This window comes from Hydra vulgaris, chromosome 13 (genome assembly GCF_038396675.1).
Source record: "Hydra vulgaris chromosome 13, alternate assembly HydraT2T_AEP".
In the NCBI taxonomy this organism is placed as follows: Eukaryota; Metazoa; Cnidaria; class Hydrozoa; order Anthoathecata; family Hydridae; genus Hydra; species Hydra vulgaris.
Window position 1 is genome coordinate 10,420,001 of NC_088932.1, and position 24,673 is coordinate 10,444,673.

Below are 24,673 nucleotides of genomic sequence, written 5' to 3' on the forward strand. Positions count from 1 at the left end.
TATATATATATATATATATATATATATATATATATATATATATATATATATATATATATATATATATATATATATATATGTATATATAATATATGCATAGTCGGCCTATAGGTAAATCCTGTCCTGAAGACATACTAATATAACAATTATATAAATGTTATTTATTTTCTCTTTTGAATTTTTGGATTTAAAAAAGTTTTAACTCTTAAACATTTACTATTTTTAGTCTTTATGTTGATAAAAAATGGTTCAGAATATTAATTTAAATGATAAATTTTTTTATTTTACAGAAAATAGAAATGCGTGGATAATGGGGCGGCTGGTACTTTTTGTGCGTAGCTTATCATTTTGTTGATTTTTTTTTTTTAAGTTTGTTACGTCATTCATAAAAATAAGATATTGTTTAAATTTTCTTTTAATTTGAAACTTAGGTAAGTTCTAAAATAAAAAGTTGATTATCTCAAAAAAATAATAAGAATCTCTCATGGTCCTTAAATTAAAATTTTAAAATTAAGATATTCAATTCTATAAAAATTACTACTAAACAATGATAAGATAATCTATCCAAGAAGGATGGAGTTACAAATGATTAAATATAAAATTTAAAAAAACAGCAGCTGATATGTTTTGTTTTTTTAAAGAATTGAAATTCAAGTCATTTTAATTACGTAATGTTATGAAAATAATAAAACTTAAAAGGAATAGAAAAATTTGAAAATAGCGATTACTAGACAAGATAAAGTTTAAAAAATTCTAATAGAAACACAAGTGTACGTTGAAAATGTTGTTACTACAACAACTTAGCAACCAAACTTTATAGCAACATATAATAACCATGTTTAATGTAATAATATAGTATCTAAGTAATAATAAAGCAGAGTATAACTTCTATAACAATCTTAAATAAATCTAATGACCATGACCGAGTTTTTAAAGACATTTTCATTAAAGAGAAAACAAAAACTATTTTTAAATTTGTTAAATAAAAATTTATCTAGAGTGAAACGAAAACTTATTTATTACATTTATTTTTATGTTCAATAATCAATAAAAACAAATTTAATAAATAATTACAACCATAAGTTGTAAAAAAATCTTTGCGATTTTCAATTACAAGAAGTTCAGTACTTTTCCTTTGATTCTTTAAATTTTTTTTCGTTTTTTTCACCCTTTAATTTTGAAAAATAGTTTTAAGAAGAATTAGATTAAAAATTTATCTATGATGATAATTTTTATCGTAAGTGATATACCAATGTAACCTAATTTAAGTGATATACTGATGTAACCTAATTTAAATTTTTATCAACAAATTGGTAGCTTCAAAATTCATCAACTAGTTGATCCTCAGTTATTTAATTTATCTATTTTAAGAGCTTATTATTAAAGTTATTTAAATTATTAAAAAAATTTAAAGAACAATAGTAAAACACTTATGTTTTTTTTTTTAAATCTAAAAATATGAGAATTTAATCTTTACACTTAATTGAAATCCAATATTATTAAAATTGAGATTTCCTGCAATTTTTTTTGCTTCACCTGTGTTGTTTTGACAACTGTCTGTTGTCTTGAAGCGCCAACGCTGAGAATCTCATTTTATGAATCAAACATTTTGGTTCTAACAACTAATTAAACAATACGAATTAGAAAAGTGGATTGTAGTTGTGCAGCGCAAAGAAAGAACCTATTGTATTGGCAGTCTTCATTGCGTTTTTAAACAACTTTGAAGCTTCGTTTGTAGAAAATCTTAGCTGCGTTTTATCGAGTACTAGACGTCAATTTTAAATTTGGTCTTTTTATTTTAAATTTTTATTTAGGTGTTCCAAGAAGTCTTACGGTCTTATCACAAAGCACCTCTTTATTTTCTTCCTAATTTAGAAGGACTATTTTAAACTATTATATTGATAAATGACTTTATATTTTTGATAAAAATATTAGGCCGTTAATTCTAAGATTTGATTTAATTTTAAATTTGTATAACTAAATTATTGTGTAAGCATATAAAGAACCATAGTGTAGATGCCATAGTAAAGAACCATAGTGTAGATGCCATAGGAAAATGTAGATACCATAGTAAAGCTGCAACGATGCAGCTGCCGCTTATATACATAACGTAAGGTTTAGTTTATCGTTTTATTAACCTTTATTTCTTAAAATTTTCTCTGATCAATTATTAAATTTTATAGATGAAACAAGTCTCCATTTTCTTATTTTTTTCGTATAGCCTCAAAAATAATTTCGAGTAGACATTTTTGTCACTTTTGCTGTTTAAGCTATATTTTACAAAACAAATATTATAAATAGTTTTAAATGCACCACAAATACATGAATTATATAAAATGAAGTATTTTTAGCTCAATGATGTTTAAAAGAAAGACTTGATCTTCATTATTTATTTTATGTATTGGTATAAAGCGATTTTGCCATTCTAGAGCAAGTCCTCTAATAAATGCGGGTGTATCTATTAGTCTAATAAATCCACTCGTATTTATTAGACTTCTAAAAAATACAAATAAATACGGATTTCATCAAACTTCTAATAAAAATACCAAACAGTGGGTATTGTGGTTTAACCTCCACCGGCTAATTGCCAAACTGAGGGCCAGATACCCGGGCCTGCGAAGACAACTTTAGCCCCATGAGGAGCATCAACCCGCTTCGCAGATCAAGAGTAAGTGAGTTTAGGAAGAACTAAGACAATAGAGTGAAAGTTGGAAGAAGTCGAGTTAGAAAGATAGCATAGAAAAGCGGAGAGATATTCCACTGATGTAAGAATGTGCAATTAATACTATTAACTAGATTACCTAATTAATGTACTACTTTTGAAGCAATTGCGAGTGAGTTAACGCCGCGCCAGAGATTCCAAACATTATAATAAATAACTTTTTGCAGTTACTGTTAAAGTTTATTTGCTGTTATTACTTTAAAACCACTGTTTTTAATACATGTGGTTGATCATATTGAATATTATTTTGAATCTAAAACTGTTTTTTTTTGTTTTGTTAATTTGCATTTGTTTTCTGAAGCAAGAAAAAAATTTCAAGCAAAAGTATAATATATTATTAGAAGAATTCTATTTTAGATGTTTACTTTACCTTTATAGCAAACACTTTTAGGTATAATTTTATATAAACGGTCAGGACTGTTAAACAGCATATGGTGGAAATAAAGGTTTTCTCCCCTCTCCAATGTTTCTGCTCTTACCATTTATTCTTTATAAATGCTTACTCTTTATAATTTCAATAAACTATTATTAACTATAATAATAATAAATTAATATTATTAGTACAAAGAACGTTTTTTTATATGGGGTTTTAGTTAACGAATAAAGTTAAAAATATTATAACTTTTGTTTATAATGTACTATTCAAAATCTAAGAGGATCTTGGAATGGACAGCCTAGTATAAAATAAAACAAAATAATAGATATTTTAAAATATTTATTCAAATAAAAAAAATAATTACCTTTAAAAAATCAAAATGATAAAACATAGAAATCAAAAACTGACTATTCAGTAGCAAAGCTAGCTTCTAGCTAACATAAACTGGCTTTTAAAAATTTTTATAAAAAATTGTGCAATATTAAAACAATAATCTTATATAAATTAAATACGTTTGATAATTCAACCTTGTTCTATAATGATGTTAAACAACATTATAGAACAAGGTTGAAACAACTTTATAATAAATATATTAAAAAACGAACTATTTAACTCATTCTGGAAGGAGCAACGTAGAATTGGCCGTGTGGAAAACAAGGTTTCTTGAGATAAACACCTAATTTGTCAAAAATTTTGCGTTGACTTTTTTGCGGTCATTAAGTTTGTTAATGTAACAGGAAACTGATTACATTTTAATGTAAAAGATAAATTTGAATCCAATAAAGCTAGCTACTATGCAGGGCCGTCCCGAACAGGGGTGTAGGGGTGTCCCCCTCCCTCCCTCAAAGCTGTTGTATAAGCATTTGAGTTTGCATATTTAGCAAGTTTTGAACTATAGTTTGCAAATTACAAGTATTGAGGACCTTTTTTTTTTTTTTGTCTTTAGTTGGCAAAAAATACATACAACATCTCCCCATGAGAGACCACTTCGGGACGGCCCTGCTATCCTCAAGAAGTCTCCAAATATATTCAAATTATAAGAGTTTGTTCAATTTAAATGATCTTTCAAATTATAGGAGCTTGTATTACAAGAGTTCAACTTTGTACATATATTTATATATATATATATATATATATATATATATATATATATATATATATATATATATATATATATATATATATATATATATATCTGTGTGTGTATATATATATATATATATATATATATATATATATATATATATATATATATATATATATATATATATATATATATATATATACATAATAGTATTTCATACGCTAAAGTATTACAATACTAAAATGAGTCTGGTGATTAAAGTCTGGTGCTGATGATATGAATGCCTTGTACTTGAAAAAAGGTTTAGAAATAATTAATATTTCACAGAATACAGTTAGTAAAAACTATTTAGCAAAAACTTAAAACGTTTTTTATATCTAATGTTAAAATGATGAAACAGTCCTGGTTTATTATTTATTGAAAAAATATGAAAAACTAATGAGTTTAATTGTTAATCTTTTTTATGTAGATAAAAGTTCCCTATTAGTTTTAAACTACACCTGTGCTACTTTTTAACTTCACCTGTGTTAAAGCTATTGAGGCGCCAACGCTACGAAGTAACTTTAAAACTTATCTCGCATCAAGCAATCACGAAGTCACATTTTTTTAATTTATTGTTTTCATAAAATTTCAAGTCAAATATGATTAAAATGAAACAACAGATGCAAAAGTACTCCGAACATTTTTTTAGCAAACTGGTTGGAACCAAAAAGGAGGCAAGAAGTTTTTATTTTTATAAATAAAATTTAGTATTGCTTATTGTAAACCTAAATAAAAAGTACATTAAAAAGATTGTTTGAATTATATAAAACTTTTCCTTAAGTGGAAAATGAAAAATATTTTTCATTTTTCACTTAAGGAAATAAACGCATTGCAATAATGGGATTTGTCAGTTGAAGTATAAGTAATTCAATTGTTATTAACTAATAAGTTAGTTACCCGATTAGCACATTACGTTGGGCAAACGTCAAGCGTGTTGAACTGCTTGGGTAGTGATACATTTAATGCATTTTAGTGTACATAATAAAATTATTATAATTTAGTGTAATTTTATTTAATTATTAATTTATTTAAATTAATTTAAAATGTATTTAGTGTATTTAATTCAAGAAAATAGGTCTTTAAGAAAAAATTAAAGGTTGTAAGTACATTAGAATAATAGAGGTAGATGAATTACGATTGGTAGATGATGTACAAGAATTACGATGGTAGATGAATTACGAGAATAAGATGTTGATGTGTGTTAAATAAATACGGTTGTTTTTTTTCTCTTGAAATGTATTCTTAATATCAGTATTTGAAATCATCGAATCAAGCAATTGCACTATAATAAACATATTTTAAAATTTCAACACATAAGAAATTTGAAAAAGCAAAATACTTTTTGAAAATTTTTCAAAATGTTGTGTGAATTAAATAAAATGCAAGTAAAGACATCTTGCAGTTTTTGAACTATATTTGTAAATAATTTATTCATAATACATAAATTAAATATTAGCTAAAAAATATAATACGCTATATTTAAATATGTTTTAACATAGATAATGCTCCTTGTTTATTAATACCAAAATAGTATAGAAGTTTTATATTGTGGTTCTATTAAATTATAATGGTAAATAAAGCAAAAAAAAAAAACGCAAAGAAAGAGTTAAGAGTGAAATGTTTTTAAATACATTTTAAAAAAGAGAGGGGAGTGAGCTGAAAATGAGGGGTAATTTAATTTTTTAGGAGATTCTATTGCTTTATATGCTTCTTCAAATATTTATAAAGCTTTTTAACAGTTGTAAAAGGTTATGGTCCTATAAGTCTTTTGTAAAAATATTTTTTAACTGTTTTCACTAGCATCTAAAAAAGACTTAACAGAGGAATTACGTGCTAATTGTAAACTGTGATAGCCGGGTAAATTTTAATAAAAAAAGTTGTACAACAATTTTTATACCTGGTACAACAGTCGTTGACTATAATTTAGTTCTATTATAAATGTCTTTCAAAATGAACTAATAAAAGTTTTAACTTTTTTTTTCTTTTTTGTTACGTTAACAAAGAAATTATTTTTTTATTGTTGGATTTGTGCTCCTACCAAGTGATGGCTGCGTGTCCCTTACACATTGTCTGCTATCACGTAGGATAATCAAAGATGCAAATGTTAATAATAGAAGATTTGGTAAATGTAGATAAATGCCTTTCTTATTAAAAATATTTATTTTCTACAAAGAACATTTTAGTAGCCATATAGTTAAAGACAATGTTAGGCTTTCAACTAGACAAGTAAAACGTTCAACTAGTCGTATTATTTTTATAAACTTTCAACTTATAAAATTCGAAACCTTTGTGCAGAGTTCAGGTTTAATCAGGTAATGAAATTTATAATATCTTTATGTTAACTATAAGGTCCATCAACTGCTTAAATTTAAATGAAACCCCTATCTAGAAAACTCCAACTTCAGCGCTTGTGGCATATTGTGGGTTTGTATACTTTGGTTTGTATATTTTATTACTTATTTTTAATGCATAGGCAGTTTCGCTGAATTTCAAACATATTTTTGGTATAAATAGTAAAAAATAGTAATTGTTGGTAAGCTAGTTTTTTTGGAACTATAATTAACTTATAAAAAAGACAAAAAAATAAATAAATTCTTGTCACGTTTTTTAAACCAACAATTTTTTTTAATCATTTTTACTACTGATATGATTATACTGATACGATTTATATGCGTATCTAAAGGTTTTTAAAAGATGAAGCATTTTTTAAAAAGACAATTTGAACAAATAACTTTATGAATATTTGTTCTATACAATGACTTCTTCCCAAAATTATCGTCAAGAAAATCTCTCACAAGGTTTTCTTGTTGTTAAGAACTAATTTTACTTAAGATTAATAGAATTACTATTTGAAAAATATCCATGAAATATTTTTTATGAATATATATGATTTATATATTCATAAAAAATTGGAGCCAATCAGAGTCAACAATCAATCAATATCAAGTTACGGGTTATATAGATTGTATACTATATTATATTGTTGCGGTAGTGACATTTCCAACATTTTTTTTATTTTTATTTTCTTTGCCGTATAATAAAAATTACAATGAGATAGTTAATATAAAATAAATAGCCGGAGCATGAAAAAGACATATACTATCTTATCTCCAAATCCCGTTTCCATTATCACTGTTAGTTAATATTACTACTTAAAAATTTACAATCAAACAAAAAGTTTAATTTACATGTTCTACATTTGGCCACCTAGGCTAACTTTTATGCTATAGGTGCATTGATATGTCATCAAAAACCAAAACTCAACTTATTTGTTAGTTTTTAAAATATTTTAAAATATTTTTTTTTATTTTTATTATTATTAACGGGTTATAAGAATAAAGTTGCAGTCGCGATATCGTGATATCGTAGTTGCAGTCGTGATATCGTAGTTGCAGTCGCGATATCGTGATATCGTAGTTGCAGTCGCGATATCGGGATATCGTAGTTGTAGTCGTGATATCTTAGTTGTTACAAAAGTATTTTACAAACAAATAACATTGTATTTTTGGCTTTTTAAAGTATAATTTAGCCGTACCGATATTTTTAAAACATTTATTTTTAGTTCTCCTTCAAAAATAAATTAATAAATAAATAAATAAAAAGGCACAAATAAGTTTTTAATGAAGGTTTGAAACAAATAACTATATTTTTTTCAATATTATATAAATTCTCAATAAGTCTGTATATTAAATAATGATCATTTGTTTACCCTGTTTAACTCATATTAGTAAAGTTTTATTATGCCAAAAATCTCATCAGAAGATTTTGTTATTTAGGTAAATTATTACCCACCCAGCAAACAATGTTTTTGTGGATTTGCAGTGGACCTAAATAGGCATTTTATTGCGGTTCATTGGAGATTTGCTCATCGGTTACTTGGTGGACCAATAGTGGCAGCCGCTAAATATGGCAAGCTTATAATTTTCCGACATTTTCATATTGGTAGTCATAGGTTAGCCACTTTTGACGGCTGCAACTAATGGTTTAAGTAACAGATGAGCAAAACTACGGTGGTCCGCTCAAAATACCTATTTAGGACCACTGCAAATCCACTAAAACAATGTTTACTGGGTACTGCCATTTAATCTCAAGCGTTATAAAGAAGTGGTCTTAGTATAGAACATTAGGGTACCCCACATGTTATATCTAGTAAATTTGTAGAGGATGATTTATAAATTTTTACAAACTGTTTACGATTGTTTAAATAGCTTTTTAGTATTTTTAGAAAATTACCACTGATTTAACAGTTTTTAAGTTTTTTTTATAAGAACCTCTTATTTATACATATAAATTATAATATATCTTATAATATGAATTACATATATCTTACTAATATATAAAAAAGATGTATTGTATTCAAGGTTTCAAAAAAAATCTGCGACTAATATTCAGATGAAGCACTGCGTGATTAATGAAATTATTTTTTTAAAAATCCATATCGACTAGTATTTAGTATTTTATTTATAGAAAGATGATCATAAGTTTTATTTAAAAAATATTTTCAAAATTTTTTTAAAATAAAACCAAAAAGTACAAAAATCAGACTATAAGTAGTTATATTCAATAACCCCCTTATCCCTTTCTTTAAATATTGGTGTAGCTTTAACTATTTTTAATTAAGCAGGAAATATTCCTTGTTTTGATTTTTAATTGATCAAATGCATGACTTTAATTTATGAAGCAATTACAACTCATGCTTATTACAAACTTTAGTAAAGTCTAGAAAATTTGACTGAAAAAAAAATTCAGCAAAATCTTTGGCGCTTTGCAGAAAATAATGAAATATAAAATGTTGGCCTTTGGTTATGACGTCATGATTAAGTTGTTTGGCGCGTATTTTATACGCATGTTATAAGATATATAAATTAAAAAATAAACTCATGGGTTTTTCTCGGAATCTCAGGGAATTCATGAATTTTTCGAGAATTTTGAAATACTTTGATTTATGACAAAATAAATTATGTAACTAACTTTTTTTTATAATTAAAGGGCTTATTGTGAAACAATGACAAGCCACAAAAACAAATATTTGAGAAAAATGACTTTTAAGTTTTATTTAGATCTATAAAATCAGTGCTTACCTATTATTCTCTCAAATTTATACATCATAAAAATACTAATAGATATTATATATTGGACAAAAAAAAAAAAAAAAAAATTACGTATACTATTTATGATTATAAAAATGATAATAACTCATTTTTGAAAAAAGTGTGGCTTGTCATTGTTTCACAATAAGCCCTTCAATTGTGTTATAAACTTTTTGTGTTTGACCATTTATATGAATAATAATTGTTTAAAGATTTGATTTTGTTGCAAAGCATATGGCATTAGCATACGTTTGGTACTTATTGGATGGATTGCGTTTGTCAAAAAAAAGAGGCTATAGAAAAAGCATGTTTTTATACCAATAAAATATTTTTGTTATAAGAATAATTTTGTTATAAGAACAAGATTTTAAAACAAGTAATAAAGCAAAATGATTTAAAAAGCTTTATTTAAACAAAATTTTTTTTTAAAAGTGAATATATTCACTTTTTTCTTGAATATATTTAAATAGAGCTTCGAAAAGTGTAAAAAAAAAATAGTGTAAAAGATTTTTTAACGTTCGTCAAAAAGTCTGTTACAATATATTCAGTTTAATGTGTGATTTAAATTAATTTTTATTAGAAAGGTAAAAAAAAAAGTTGAAGGACAAAAAAGAGAAAAAGTATAATATAATAAGTAAATAAGCAAAAAAAGATAAAAAAATTAATAAATTTAAAAATCAAATATGAAAAGAAAACTTATATAAATAAAGCAAATCATAACAGTAATATAATAATGATAATATTAATTACAATATTAATAATGATAGTAAAAATAATACTAATGATAACAATAATAACAAAATATTAATAAATAATAATAAATACTGTAAAGAATAATAATAAAAGCATAAAAAATTATTATAAAATTCGAAATAAAAAATATTGCTGATATAAGACCTAAATTAATATAAATAATAGTATACTATTTACAAATTAGTATGCTGATTAACAAAATTATGCCCAGAAAAAGCAAATAACGATTTTGAATAGATACTGTGAATATCATAAAATCTTTCTTTTGTTAAAATTTATTTAAGATATTCATTTCTACTACATCTAATGTAATAGTTATAAAATTACTTTTCCAAATGAAACCAAATACTTTAACATTTATTTTTGTTAGTTCTTATTTAAAGCTCATTTAGCTTGTTATGCTTTGCTGCATATAACACACTCTATTAAATTTCATTTGCATAAGTTTGCATAAATTTGTGTTATAAGGTTTAGTTTAGTAGTTGTATTATTGATTAAAATTTTTGATTTTACGTATTATTGTGTATATTAGTATATTAGTATTCTTAAATACATACATAATAAAGAATATTGTAGCCCAAAATGCTGGTTAGAGCTCATTATGATTAATTAATCTATAGTTGCAAACTATAGAGATATTTAATGGGAGAGTTTATTATTGTTTTGTTAATGTTAAGTATTTTATATATCATGAATATTAGCTGATATATATATGATGAATATAACTTAATTTAATTTTAATATGTATACATACATATATATATATATATATATATATATATATATATATATATATATATATATATATATATATATATATATATATATATATGTATATATATATTATATATATATATATATATATATATATATATATATATATATATATATATGTATATATATATATATATATATATATATATGTATATATATATATATATATATATGTATATATATATATATATATATATATATATATATATATATATTATATATATATATATATAATATATATATATATATATATATATATACATAGGGTGACCAGAATACTCTTTTTTACGTAGGAGAGCACAGCGCTAAAGCTTATTAAACCTTATTTGTTTGTATGCTCTCCTATGTAAAAAAGAGTATTCTGGTCACTGTATATATACACACATAAGTATTATTTATTTTTATTATAATTAATATATATATATATATTTAAATATATATATAAATACGTAAATATGTATATATATATATGCATAGATATATATACATGTTCACACATATACATACATACATATATATGTAATATATATACATATAAAATTTATATATATAAATATATATGAATATGTATGTATATATATATATACATATATATATATATAAATATATATATGTATATATATGTATATATATATATATACACATATATATATATATATATATATATATATATACTATATATATATATATATATATATATATATATATATATATATATATATATATATATATATATATATATATATATATATATACATATATATATATATATACATATATATATATATATATATATATATATATATATTTATATATATATATATATATATATATATATATATATATATATATATATATATATATATATATATATATATATATATATATATAAGGGTGTATTAAATAAAAAAATACCTCCCCATTCCGCTTTTCCCAATCTCTTTGGTTCAAATAGGCTAAAATACCAAAAAAACATTGTTTTTTTTTTTGGGTAAAAGTGTATCTGTAAAACTTCATTTTTCAAAAGTCCAATTTTTAGGAAAAAAAATCTTGGATTTTAAAAATTTACTTGCAAATTTTATTTTCAGTTAAAAAAGTTAAACATTTTTTAGCTGCTTTTTTTTTACAAGTATTTTGTAACATGTTTTTTTTGTCTCTGGCAACCAGCATGAGGTTCTTTTTCATGTAATACTGTATCATGTATATACCTGTAGCCTCCAACGAAATCCTGGATTAGTTGGATATTCCATTCAGCGCAGTCATTGACACATTCAATCTGCTTCACATTCATTGACACATTCAATCAACTAAATATATCAATTATATGACTGGCATCTCCCTTAATCCACTTTATCTCCCCAACAGAAGTCTCAGCTATTTTAAACAAAGTTCCAGCTCTAGGAACCTTGTTTAAAGTTCAGGAAGCTCTATTGTTTATTAGTTCAGTATACTCTGTTGACCTGCTAATAACCGGTAGTTTTGATTTCTAAATTAAAGATTGCTCAAGGACATCACACTTGATCAACTTTTCCAGCAATTTTGAGTCTCTTTCGTAGATTTTATACAGTTTTAAAAAAATAAGCGTGTATCACACTAATAATAATAATAATAATATTAATAATAATGATAATAATAATAATAATAATAATAATAATAATAATAGTATTCAAATTGTGATTATTGATAGATTTTTATTTAAAAACTCCTAATTTAAAATTGCTCAGGGTCATCACACAAAATCAACTTTTTCAACATATTCTTTATCTCCTTGTCAACATCATTGCTGGCTAGGACCAGCATAACTAACTGTTCTTTCTATTATTTCAAACAATGACTTGTTCTTTCTATTATTTCTAAAAATGACAATGTAGGCAAGTTATTTGAAGCTTGTCCACCATATAGAAGTTCTATATACTATGGGACCATTGCTTATAGCATATAAAAACAAAGTCTGCCATTGTCTTTACCATCTTTTTCTCATTTATATCCTGGGATACCTTCTCAATCATCCTCAGGATCAGCAAGTATAGAGCATCTGCTATTAACCCTACAAATAAACTATCGTAATGTTGCTTTTCTTTCTCTTTTCTACAAATACTATAATGGGCACTACTCTAAAGAGCTAGCGTCTCTTGTGCCATCTACTATAATTCATTCTCGTGTTACTCGTCATTCAATTAAGTGTCATCCTTTTTCTGTGACTGTTCCTAAGTGCTCCAAAAACCCTTATTCGTCTAGTTTTTTTCCTCGAACATCAGCTCTTTGGAATTCGCTTCCTTCACCTTGCTTTCCTGACTCATATAATTTGCAATCTTTTAAGTCGTCTGTCAATCGTTATCTTGCTCTACAATCTTCATATTTTCTCTTTCAGTAACTTCCAACTTTAATTAGTGGCTGCTTGCAGCTTTGTTGGAAGCAAAGATGTTTAAAAAAAAATGAAAAAAAAAATTATTATAAACCTTTTAAAATAACTTAAAGATTATTTTTATCCCTAAAAATAGAAGATTTTAACAATATACTTTAGCTGTATCTGGTTTTATAGCTGGCTCCATGTTGATGAAAATGAAAGCCTAGTACATCTCTGAAGTAGAAGACAACTAGTTCACAGAACCCTTATAGTCCATTATGTTAAATGTCTTTGTATTTAACTTCCTTGTGCCAAACTCTACTGCCTTCCTTGCAATGTTGCACAAGGATGATCCAACCTGTAGCTCATTCTAATCAAACATGTTGCTCTCTTCATGTTTATTAGTTACGTAGATAATGGTTATTTTTATTTATTTGGGTTGGTTTTTAATAATATTTTTTATTTACTTTAATAACTTTTTTATTTACTTTAAAATGTTACACAATTTGTTACCTAACAGCAGCAACATAAATAAGGTGTTCTCCAAGACCAGCCTTGTTAAACACATCCATTATAAGAGAAGAAGCTTATCTATGGTTGAGCTCTTTACTTGATTTGCACTTGCTGATAAGATCTTTGCCTGGATACCTTTCATAACAAGCTACAAAAAGGTTTGTAGACTTAAGTTTCAAAGACCTGGGAGATTTTACTAAGTGTATGTCTGAGCACATTTCCGATTCTGTCTAGATGATTTGTGAACAGCTGGTTAATACAGTCGTTGAAAAAAAACTGTATCCACTGTAAGTAATCTTTATCTTCTCTGTGTTTTGTTTGTGTCCTGTTTGAGAGGGCAACCCATATTATAAAATACTTTAAAATATTAAATCATATAACATACATTAATTCATTTATTTTTTCAATCATTCATTAAACAAATTTATCCTTTACTAAATCTTACTTGAATATTTAACCTTATGTAAAATGAATGTAGCATGACAACATATATGTATGTAGTACATATCTCAAAAATGTGTAGCATAATCAAACACTATGAAATTTAGTTAACATTTTTATTGTCCAAAAACAAAAAAGCATATGATTTTTTGTTTTTGGGCAATAAAATTTTTTTTCTTGAATACAAGAAAAAAAATTTTTTTTTTTTCTTGTAGTCAAGAAAAAATGGCTTAACCATATTTCTGATCCTCTTAAAATTTTGAGCCTATTTCATAGCTTTTATATGCAAAAATAAGCATGTATCTCACTATAATAATAATATATAACTTATCAACAATAATGTTTCTATTAAAAAAAAATACAACACAAAAAAAATTGCCTAACAATTTGATCAAATATTGAAATAATAGACATTTTTAAAAATTCAATGTTTTCAAATTTTATAAATATTACTTTTTGACTACAGGTTTCTTTTTTAATTATTTTTAGCTTCAGGGGAATGGGAATTGAGGTATTGGTACATCCTTATGTATATATATATATATATATATATATATATATATATATATATATATATATATATATATATATATATATATATATATATATATATATATATATATATATATATATATATATATATTAATATATATATATATGTATATATATACATATATATATATACATAACACATATATTGCATATATATTTGTATATATGTATAAATACCTATATATGTATATATGCATATTTATATATACATATAAAGGTACTTATACATATATAGGTTACATACGTATATATATTTATACATATACAGGTTTTCCTGGTTTTAGTAAGACAGTTTTCAAGAGTTAACATATATTGGTTCAATAAAGAAAAGACTTTATGGACTTTTGATATTAGCAATCCAATCAGAAAATGGGCAATTTATATTATTACAAACAAACTTTTCGATTTTTTCATGATAACAACTGTTATTATAAACTGCTTATTTTTGGCAATGAATAATGCACCTGAAGTAGCAGAGTAAGTAATTTTTAATGCATATATTCAAGAAACCTTGAAAATTTATGATTATGAAAACAGACTATTCAAATATTTAACACCTCCAAGTTTTATGTAATGTAAAAAATTAAAAAAAGGTTTTAGTTTCAGTTTTTAAGTTTACTTATAAAAATCTATATTGATATCAATTGATTGTGATACAAACACTCTCTCTCTCTCTCTCTCTCTCTCTCTATATATATATATATATATATATATATATATATATATATATATATATATATATATATATATATATATACATATATATATATATATTTATATATATATTAGTGTGTGACATCTGCCCCCCATATTCTAAAAAAGATCTGTTCATATTCTTAAAACCTTTTATTGGTTCTCACAAGCAACTTAGTTAAATTTTTTCAAAACTTTATTGGATTTAGGGGGAGCACCAGACCCTTGAACACTTACCAGGTCCCTAATATTATATATTAAAAAATTTTTTAAAAATATGTCATGTTGGGTATCAAAAGAAGCGAATTTAAATAAAAATTTTAAAAATAGTAAGAACATTATTAAAAAATTATTTGTTAGAGTTTTTTTTGTAGAAAAATGGCATTTTTTAACCTAAAAATGAAAAAATTGTATTTTTTTGATAATTACTGCAAAAAATATCTTAAATATAATTTTTTTTATAAAATGATTGTTATTTTTAAATTTTTTATATAATTTTGCTTCTTTTGAGACCCAACATGACATACTTTTGAAAAGCTTTTTTTAATATAGTATTAGGGACCCTGTAAGTGTTCAAGGGTCTTAAAATTGAACAAAGTTGCTTGTGAGAACCAAAAAAAAATCTTCATAATATGAACAGATTTTTTTTAAAATATATAGGGGCAGATGTCACACTCTAATATATATATATATATATATATATATATATATATATATATATATATATATATATATATATATATATATATATATATATATATATATATATATATATATATATATATATATATATATATATATATATATATATATATACATATATATACTATAGCATATATAAATAGATATACATTTGCTGACTTTTTTGCTTACTTTATTCCACACAGCATTTTCAGAAAAAGAAGGAAAGAAAAAATTGCTGCCCCAGTCCAAACCCTTTGTCAATGTTCAATCCTTGCATATGATCCCTATTTAGTCAGTCACTTTATGTACTGAAACCCTCTTTTTTTTTTTAATTATTAAAGATGCCCAGAAGCATCATATTGTACTGAAGTCTAATAATGCTTTTGGACATCTTTAATAAGAAAGAACAAAAGCATATTTAATAACTGTTACTTATTTTTCGATTTACAAATGGTGATTATCTATACATTCTTCTTACTAAAATTGATAAAAATTGGGTTTTATTGGGTATTATATTGGGCCTAAGAAAGATAAAAAAAAAAGGCATCTTCAATAATAGTTCAATAATAATAACATATAAGTTATAATAAGATTCTCAAATCCATCTAATCATAGTTGACCTTTGTAATGAAAGAGCAGGCCTAATTTAAATTTTTCAAGGCATTTGTAAAACATGATTTATCAAATATTTTTGGAGAAAAGACCTGTTAAGGTTTAATGATGTCAAAATTGCATCAGGCTTAATTCCAAAAAATCACAAAAAGTGTAGGCTGACTGTTGACTGCCTTAATTTTTTGGGAAAGACTTGTTCGGGACTACAAACAATCAGACTTACTATAAAATCTTAAGGTGCTTGCCACATAAAGTGTTGCTGCAGCTGAATAAGTTTCATCAGGTTTAGTGGCAAACAATGATGCAACACTAGGAGGAATTGTCAAAATTTCATGATCAACTGGTGGACAACTCCTTGAGTTATGTGGGATATTTTTAGTTATTTTAAAACAAAATTACTTTAAGGTTTAGCTAAAAAGAAACATTTTGTAAATATTTACTATAAGGAAAATTGAGTGCAAAAAAGTTTTTAGTGAACCAAGAATGTCAAATGAAGACTTCTTTAAGTCCGACTCATCACAGCGTGTCCAACTTTTACAACTTTAAGATGGCTTTCAACTAACAACAAAGTAGCAAAATCCTGAATTGTTAAGCTTTCTTTCAAAGTTATAAAAATGTTAGATATTTTTTTGCACTCACCTCTATTGACTATGCCAATGACAAGAGTGAAAGCAAAGAAATCATCTTGGTGTTACAACATGAAGCCTCTCAAGATCTTTCAAACAATTATTTACCTATCTGTCATAAGCTGTGACAGATTATTGTCTGTGACAGATTATAGTCACAGACTATAATCTGTCACAGCTTATGACAGATTATAGTCACACAGTTTTTATTGTAGAAAAAAGAGAATATGAGTGTTTTAAAATATTTTTTTGGATTTAAATAGATTAGTTACTTTAAAATAATCTCATGTTGATTAAGAAGTTAAATTAACTTTATTAGTCTTTTGTTTGTCATTTTTACAAAATATTGTATAAAAAGATGCAATATTTTGTCTTGATGTTTTCAAGTCAAATTAATAACAGTAAAAATGATAGTTATTGACTTTAAAATTGCATTTCTTCACAAATAAAAAAACTTATCTAGTTGTATAGCTAAGAAGAAATAAAGAACCATGTGAATCTTGAACATTACATCAGTAATATTATTTGAAAAAAATAATTAAAAAGTCTTAGTCTCAACTAAGGCTGTTAACAGGTATCCAGGCACCTTGGTACTCGCCCACAATTAAAATTTAGATACAAGAAAAATCTCTAAATAAAGGACATTATCAAATCAAAAGTTTTGTTGTTTATAAGAACAACTTTCACAAAAATTATGTTGAATGAATGGGCGGGTACCTGGATACCTGCTTATTTATTCAACAGGTACCTGGGCAGGTATTTTCAGAATTTTTCACAGCCCTAGTCTCAATCTAGGTCTTAAAAAAAACAAAATTATATTAGAATTTTAAAAATTGTAGTAGTAATTTTATAGAAATATTTTTATTTTAGATGTTATTTTATGTAAATTGTCAATTAATTAACAAAAAACAAAAGGCTACTAGACATCATCACCAAAAAAAAGCTAAAAGTGACAGTTGTTATTTTTTAAAAGTAAGTCAGTAAAATTTAGTAATTTTAGTAAAATTGCTTGGAGGATATGATACTGTAAAAATACAATATAAGGCTATGAAAATGGTGCTAACATAAAGGGGTCAATTGCTGGTCTTTAGGCAAAAGTTACCAGGACAAATTCCTAGCGCTTTTTTTGTACTATGCACATGCCATAGTCTCAATTTTGTTTTGTGCAACATAGCCAAGTTTTCAGTAGATGCCATTTCATTTTTTGGTTTATATCAGCAAATTTATGAGCTTTAAGTGATTTGAAATATAAACAGAAATGTTCCTGTAAATAAAACTCTTATTTGAAACATTGTGGAGAAGCACAATGGTAGAAAGTATTAGGACATTGCAATATTAGTCTCTGGACATCAATGATGCGTTTATGAAGCTTCTTTAAGTTGAAATTATGAACTACCTCCAATCAACAATGAGTCAGGAACGTTTGACTGGACTTGCTACCCTTTCAATTGAGCAACAAATAACCTTGTCATTCTTGTATGTCAGTATTATAACCAAATGCAAAAAGTATAAAAGCAAGAAAAATCAATTTCAATTTAATATACCTGACTTTTTTTTATTTCTGAAAATTGTTGGTGGATAGGGCTCTGACTGAGGTGGAGTACGTTGCAGAATTTATTTGGGGCTAGTAATCTCTTCTCCTCTTAAAAACCACTTTTTAACAAGACATTGTTGTTTAGTTCCTTTGGGGGTTTATTGCTCTAGTTTGAGGGCCCCATATAATAATGCCCCACAAATTCTAAGGACAATACAACACATTCAACACAAATTCTATTATTATCATTTTTGTTATAATTATAATAATTATTATTATTAACATTATTTTTTGTTAATACTGTTATTTTTGTTGTAGTTGTTACTGTTGTTGTTGTTGTTATTATTATTATTATTTTGTATTTAATAGCTTTATTTTATTGTATTTAATAATTGTATGTTGTATTAATTAGGTTTGTATCAGTACTTGTACTATTATTTAAAGTCCTTGAAATGTTAAAACATTTTTCAGAATATGTCCTGTTTATTTTTAGTTTTGTTCAATTTTTTAAAATATTTTTTTAGTTTTTTTATAGTCTCCTTCTAATCTGTTCCATAGTTATTTTGCATAATTATATGATGTTTTTAAACTAGGTATGTATTCACTGGTATATACACACTAGAAATGATATTAAAGATTTTTGCAAAAGGTCTTTTATTGCACCATTATGCATACTTAAGAGATGGTTGGAATATACTTGACTTTATTGTTGTGGTGTTAGGGTAAGTTGAAAAGTTAAAAATAAAAAATTGTTCAAAAGTTAGCATTTTAAAAAAACAATTTTTACAAAAAGACATTTTATAAGTTGGCTTGAAATTTCTGATAATCTTAATGTATGGAATAAATATTTACATTGATTTTTATTTAGACTTCAGGTAATGTATAAAAAATGATAAATTTAAAATAATATAGGCTTTTGTAACAAGCTGTTTAATGTTTTATCTACAAAATTTTTATGTGAGCAGATGCTGTTTAATATTATTTAAATAACTTCAAAAATGATAAATATAAAATGAATATAAATATAAATGTTTAAATGATAAACAAAGTTGAATTAAAATGATAGTATAAAATAGAAGTAATAGACAGCTAGAGTAAGTCCAACTACATTTACAGTACACTTTTGAGCCTTATCTAGAAGAGAAAGGACATTATTATAAAAACTAGCCCAAATATGACAACAGTATTAGAAGGCATGCACAATAGAGACAATCTTAATAAATGCTAACTTAGCAATTGGACCAAATAAGATGAAGTTATATTTAACTTCATCTGATTTGGATATCTACAAATAGGAATTTTGAAGTGATACTTGTAATAAGCCCTTTATATTTTGGTCAAACCTCTTTAAAATCTAGTCAACAAACTGGTACTAAAAATTTAAAAATCAAGAAAACTGGAGTCACTACTTGCTTGAATTTAAAATGTAAAAGTAAATTTTAATGTTTGAATAAGCCATAGTCATAATAATTTTATGACTATGAATGAAAAAACAATTATTAGTATTTTTTGATGCCACGATTGCGTGCAATCGCTTGCGATTAATGTTTTTTTGTTATTAAACGACATTAGTTGTTGTTTTTGCTGAGATTTTATAATTGTAATTTTACAGTTTTCTTTAAAACAATTGCTACGCAATTTGTGTCTAAAAAAAATTAATATTAATTATAAAAATGAACTCACAATCAATGTGAAATCTGAAATTTCTGAGCTCGTGTTTCCATAAAGGACGCCAAACAGAATTTACATAATAATTAAAAGTAGAAGATTGTTGGCTCACTTATCCAAAGTGATTTTCATTGAACATAAATTGCTATATTACTTTAAAAATTGCCACTTAATGCTCATTATTGAAAAAGAAACATATATTCAAAAGAATTAAAATGAAAGTGGCAATGATATATTAAGATTAAAAATAAATCAAGTATACTGTTCTTAATAATATTTAATTAATATACAATGATTATTTTATAATATAAATGTATATAATTCTTAATATATCTTTGGAAATCAGAACTTAATTTGCTGTGTCGTTGTGAAACTACTCTAATTTTGTGTTGATTTCATATTTATCTTCAATATATGTTACAGGCGGTATTTTATTTTTGGCGCTGTCTAATCAATATAAGCAGCGATGCAGTGGAGAAGAAAAAGAAATAATATAAAAAAAGAATCCCATGCATTGCCGGAACACATTTTAATATCATTTTAATATATATATATATATATATATATATTTCTTGAGCAACATAATAGCAATCAATGTGAACATATTTAAAAAAAAAACACAATATTTTTTAAACTTGACATGTTTCGTAGTTAATATACTACATTTTCAAAAGGTTAAAATTACAATTTAAAACTCTGGATATAAATATAAACTCAAAATTTGAAGACATTACAGAGAAATATTAACAGAAAAATAGAATTGTTACAAACCAATAAAAATTATTATACAAATAATGATACTATAAATAGCAAAAAATAAAATAAAAATAAAATTATAAGTAAAATAAGAAAAAAAAACAACTAGATAGACAAACTTTTATTGTAAGCATCATTTTCAAAACAATTATGTTTTTTAAGTTTCTTAAAATAGTCTCGTAAAGATTGTTCTCTTTTAATAGTTGGATCGTCTTTTAACTCCTTAAACTTAGTGTAACACTTATAATATTAGTTAAAGGTTTAATATAGTCTTAAAAATAATTATATTATTCCCTTTGTCTGGTTTTGTGATTATAATGCTTTCATTATTCTTTAGTCTCTTCAATATTTTGTGTTTTCTTAGACAGCCTTCAGATGGTGTGTATTTATATACATAGTTGTTCGCTAAATAGAAAGTTTGGTTTTAAGTTGAGGTTCCAAATCACTGCTTCTAAGTTGAGTATTGAGAAACTGTGCAATGCTATCAAACTGAGCAAAAACGTCTGTCTTTTTTATAAACACTGGCAGTAGAGCAAAATTAAGACCGTTGTTTAATAATTTTAGTTCATCTAATGTTTATAAGCATTTAATTTCATCTGTTAATTGTAAAAATCTAAGTAACTATAATTGTTTAAAAATTTTGGATACTGCTCATAACAAAAACAAATTGAAAATTAAAGAAGCACTCCATATTAAATTGGAAAACCAATCTTTAAATAAACAAACTGTTCATTATGATAAGTTTGTCTATCTAGTTTGTTTTTTTTTCTTATTTTACTTATAATTTTATTTTTATTTTATTTTTTGCTATTTATAGTATCATTATTTGTATAATAATTTTTATTGGTTTGTAACAATTCTATTTTTCTGTTAATATTTCTCTGTAATGTCTTCAAATTTTGAGTTTATATTTATATCCAGAGTTTTAAATTGTAATTGTAACCTTTTGAAAATGTAGTATATTAACTACGAAACATGTCAAGTTTAAAAAATATTGTGTTTTTTTTTTAAATATGTTCACATTGATTGCTATTATGTTGCTCAAGAAATATATATATATATATATATATATATTAAAATGATATTAAAATGTGTTCCGGCAATGCATGGGATTCTTTTTTTATATTATTTCTTTTTCTTCTCCACTGCATCGCTGCTTATATTGATTAGACAGCGCCAAAAATAAAATACCGCCTGTAACATATATTGAAGATAAATATGAAATCAACACAAAATTAGAGTAGTTTCACAACGACACAGCAAATTAAGTTCTGATTTCCAAAGATATATTAAGAATTATATACATTTATATTATAAAATAATCATTGTATATTAATTAAATATTATTAAGAACAGTATACTTGATTTATTTTTAATCTTAATATATCATTGCCACTTTCATTTTAATTCTTTTGAATATATGTTTCTTTTTCAATGGTGGGCATTAAATGGCAATTTTTAAAGTAATATAGCGATTTATGTTCAATGAAAATCACTTCGGAGAAGTGAGCCAACAATTTTCTACTTTTAATTATTATGTAAATTCTACTTGACGTCCTTTATGGACAAACCCTTACACCATTATTTAATAAATTGTGTCATTAAAAGACATGTTTTAAAAATAGAAGAATAAAAAAAATTTAACTTTAAAGTTAACAACGAAACATGTCAAGAATAAAAAATTTCGCGTTTTTCTTTAATATATATATATATATATATATATATATATATATATATATATATATATATATATATATATATATATATATATATATATATATATATATATATATATATATATATATATATACATATATATATATACATATATACATAAATATATATAAATATATAAAAGATATTAGCAAAAAATTTGTAAGCTGGAGGATCTTTTATAAAACTGATTTACCTCAGTTGAAAAATCATGTAACTATAAAATTACCTGAAGTACCCTAAGATTTCCTGAATTAAAATTTTATATTGATATTTTTTTCATGACTTTTTTTTGCTTTAATAATAAAATATGAAATGTAAAATAACATTCAAAATAATGTTCAATCCAACAATTCAAATCCTACTACAATCAATGTGTTTCAAACAATTAAAGTTAATGATATATGCATTAAGGTATGCCTTAGTTTAATAAAAAACCTAAAAAATAAAAAGATAAAAAAAATTCAACTGTTGAAAAAATATAGCAAATTAAGCAGGGTACATGTTTAACAATAGTAAACGTACATCATACGTTTACTATTATTAAACATGTAAAGTCAGCATACATACATTAAAAATATATTAACTTAAAAACACATCATCACACATAAGTAAAAAATAAATGAATAAAATTTCATGCTTAAACAGTTATAAGCATCATAAATTATCATAAATTAATCTAAAATATGTAAATTCAAACAAGTTTATTTAAAAGTTTTGAAACAGTTAAAACTAGTTAAATTTTTTTTAGCTACATAACATTGTTACCTGGAGTGGCAAACTTGTCTGGTATAAGTATATTTCGAGTACTCAGAGCTCTTCGAACGATTTCTTCAATAGAAGGTTTTTAATTTTTTTTTATGGAACAACTTTTTTTAATTATGCAAATTGTATTTAATTATCTTTGTTATTATTCTTTTAATTATCCTAATGATATTTATGATATCAATTATGATAATTATTTCATGATATTAATGATATTTTTTTGCTTTACAATGGTTGTTGCAAATGAATATATTGTTATAATTGAGGATTAAAAACTATGGTGAATGCGCTACTGAATGCCATGGCAATGATGTCAAGTGTAATCATTTTAACAACATTTTTTGTCTGTATTTTTGCGCTCTTTGGATTGCAACTTTTTGCTGGAGTTTTTCGTCAAAAATGTGTTTTGAATGCAATAGTTTACAACAGTTCTGAATCTTGGGTTGTGCAGATTCAAAACTCATGTAAATTTTTTTTCTTATATTTTTTTATTTTTTAGAAACTACTTTATTTTTACTTTCTTTCAAAATTATTCATTAATTATAATACATAAAGTAATCAATATTATAATACCTTTTTTTCTTCTAAAAAGCTAACTGGTATAATGGTATTCAGATTTGTGGCAATAATAGCGGTTCATTGTAAGTTATTTATTGTCTAATAGTTTTTAACACTATTTTTTTACAGCATTGCTTAAAAAGATTTACCCTGCAGTTTTTTTATAGGTGTTTATTATTTGCATACATAGTGGTAGTTGGTATCATAACAATTTAAACAAGCCAATGATATTATTTTTAAAATTACTTTCACAAGTGAGAGTTGTTTCCACTGTTCCTAAGACCAAAAAACTCTCTCCCTACAGTGCAATCTTGTAAATGAATACTTAAGTTTACAATAACCTGGGTTTTCTCTTCTTTTTTTTTATCTT

The 24,673-nt window shown here is 24.4% G+C and overlaps 1 protein-coding gene across 5 annotated transcripts in view; it reads left to right on the forward strand.

The window, feature by feature from the left end:
* The first annotated feature begins 4,649 nt into the window (after window positions 1-4,649).
* Window positions 4,650-24,673, forward strand: part of LOC100210184 (sodium channel protein 1 brain) — a 68,309-nt gene continuing 48,285 nt past the window's right edge. The window contains exons 1-7 of one of the 5 annotated variants that reach the window (XM_065816303.1): window positions 13,707-13,859; window positions 13,936-13,988; window positions 14,963-15,171; window positions 19,437-19,565; window positions 23,732-23,823; window positions 24,012-24,209; window positions 24,338-24,386. In XM_065816303.1, the coding sequence (XP_065672375.1) occupies window positions 15,107-15,171; window positions 19,437-19,565; window positions 23,732-23,823; window positions 24,012-24,209; window positions 24,338-24,386 (533 nt within the window). In that variant the 5' untranslated portion in view covers window positions 13,707-13,859; window positions 13,936-13,988; window positions 14,963-15,106. Of the gene's footprint in view, window positions 4,899-13,383; window positions 13,860-13,935; window positions 13,989-14,962; window positions 15,172-19,436; window positions 19,566-23,731; window positions 23,824-24,011; window positions 24,210-24,337; window positions 24,387-24,673 lie in introns of those variants that run through there. The other 4 variants (XM_065816304.1, XM_065816302.1, XM_065816305.1 and 1 more) reach the window with 4 other exon arrangements.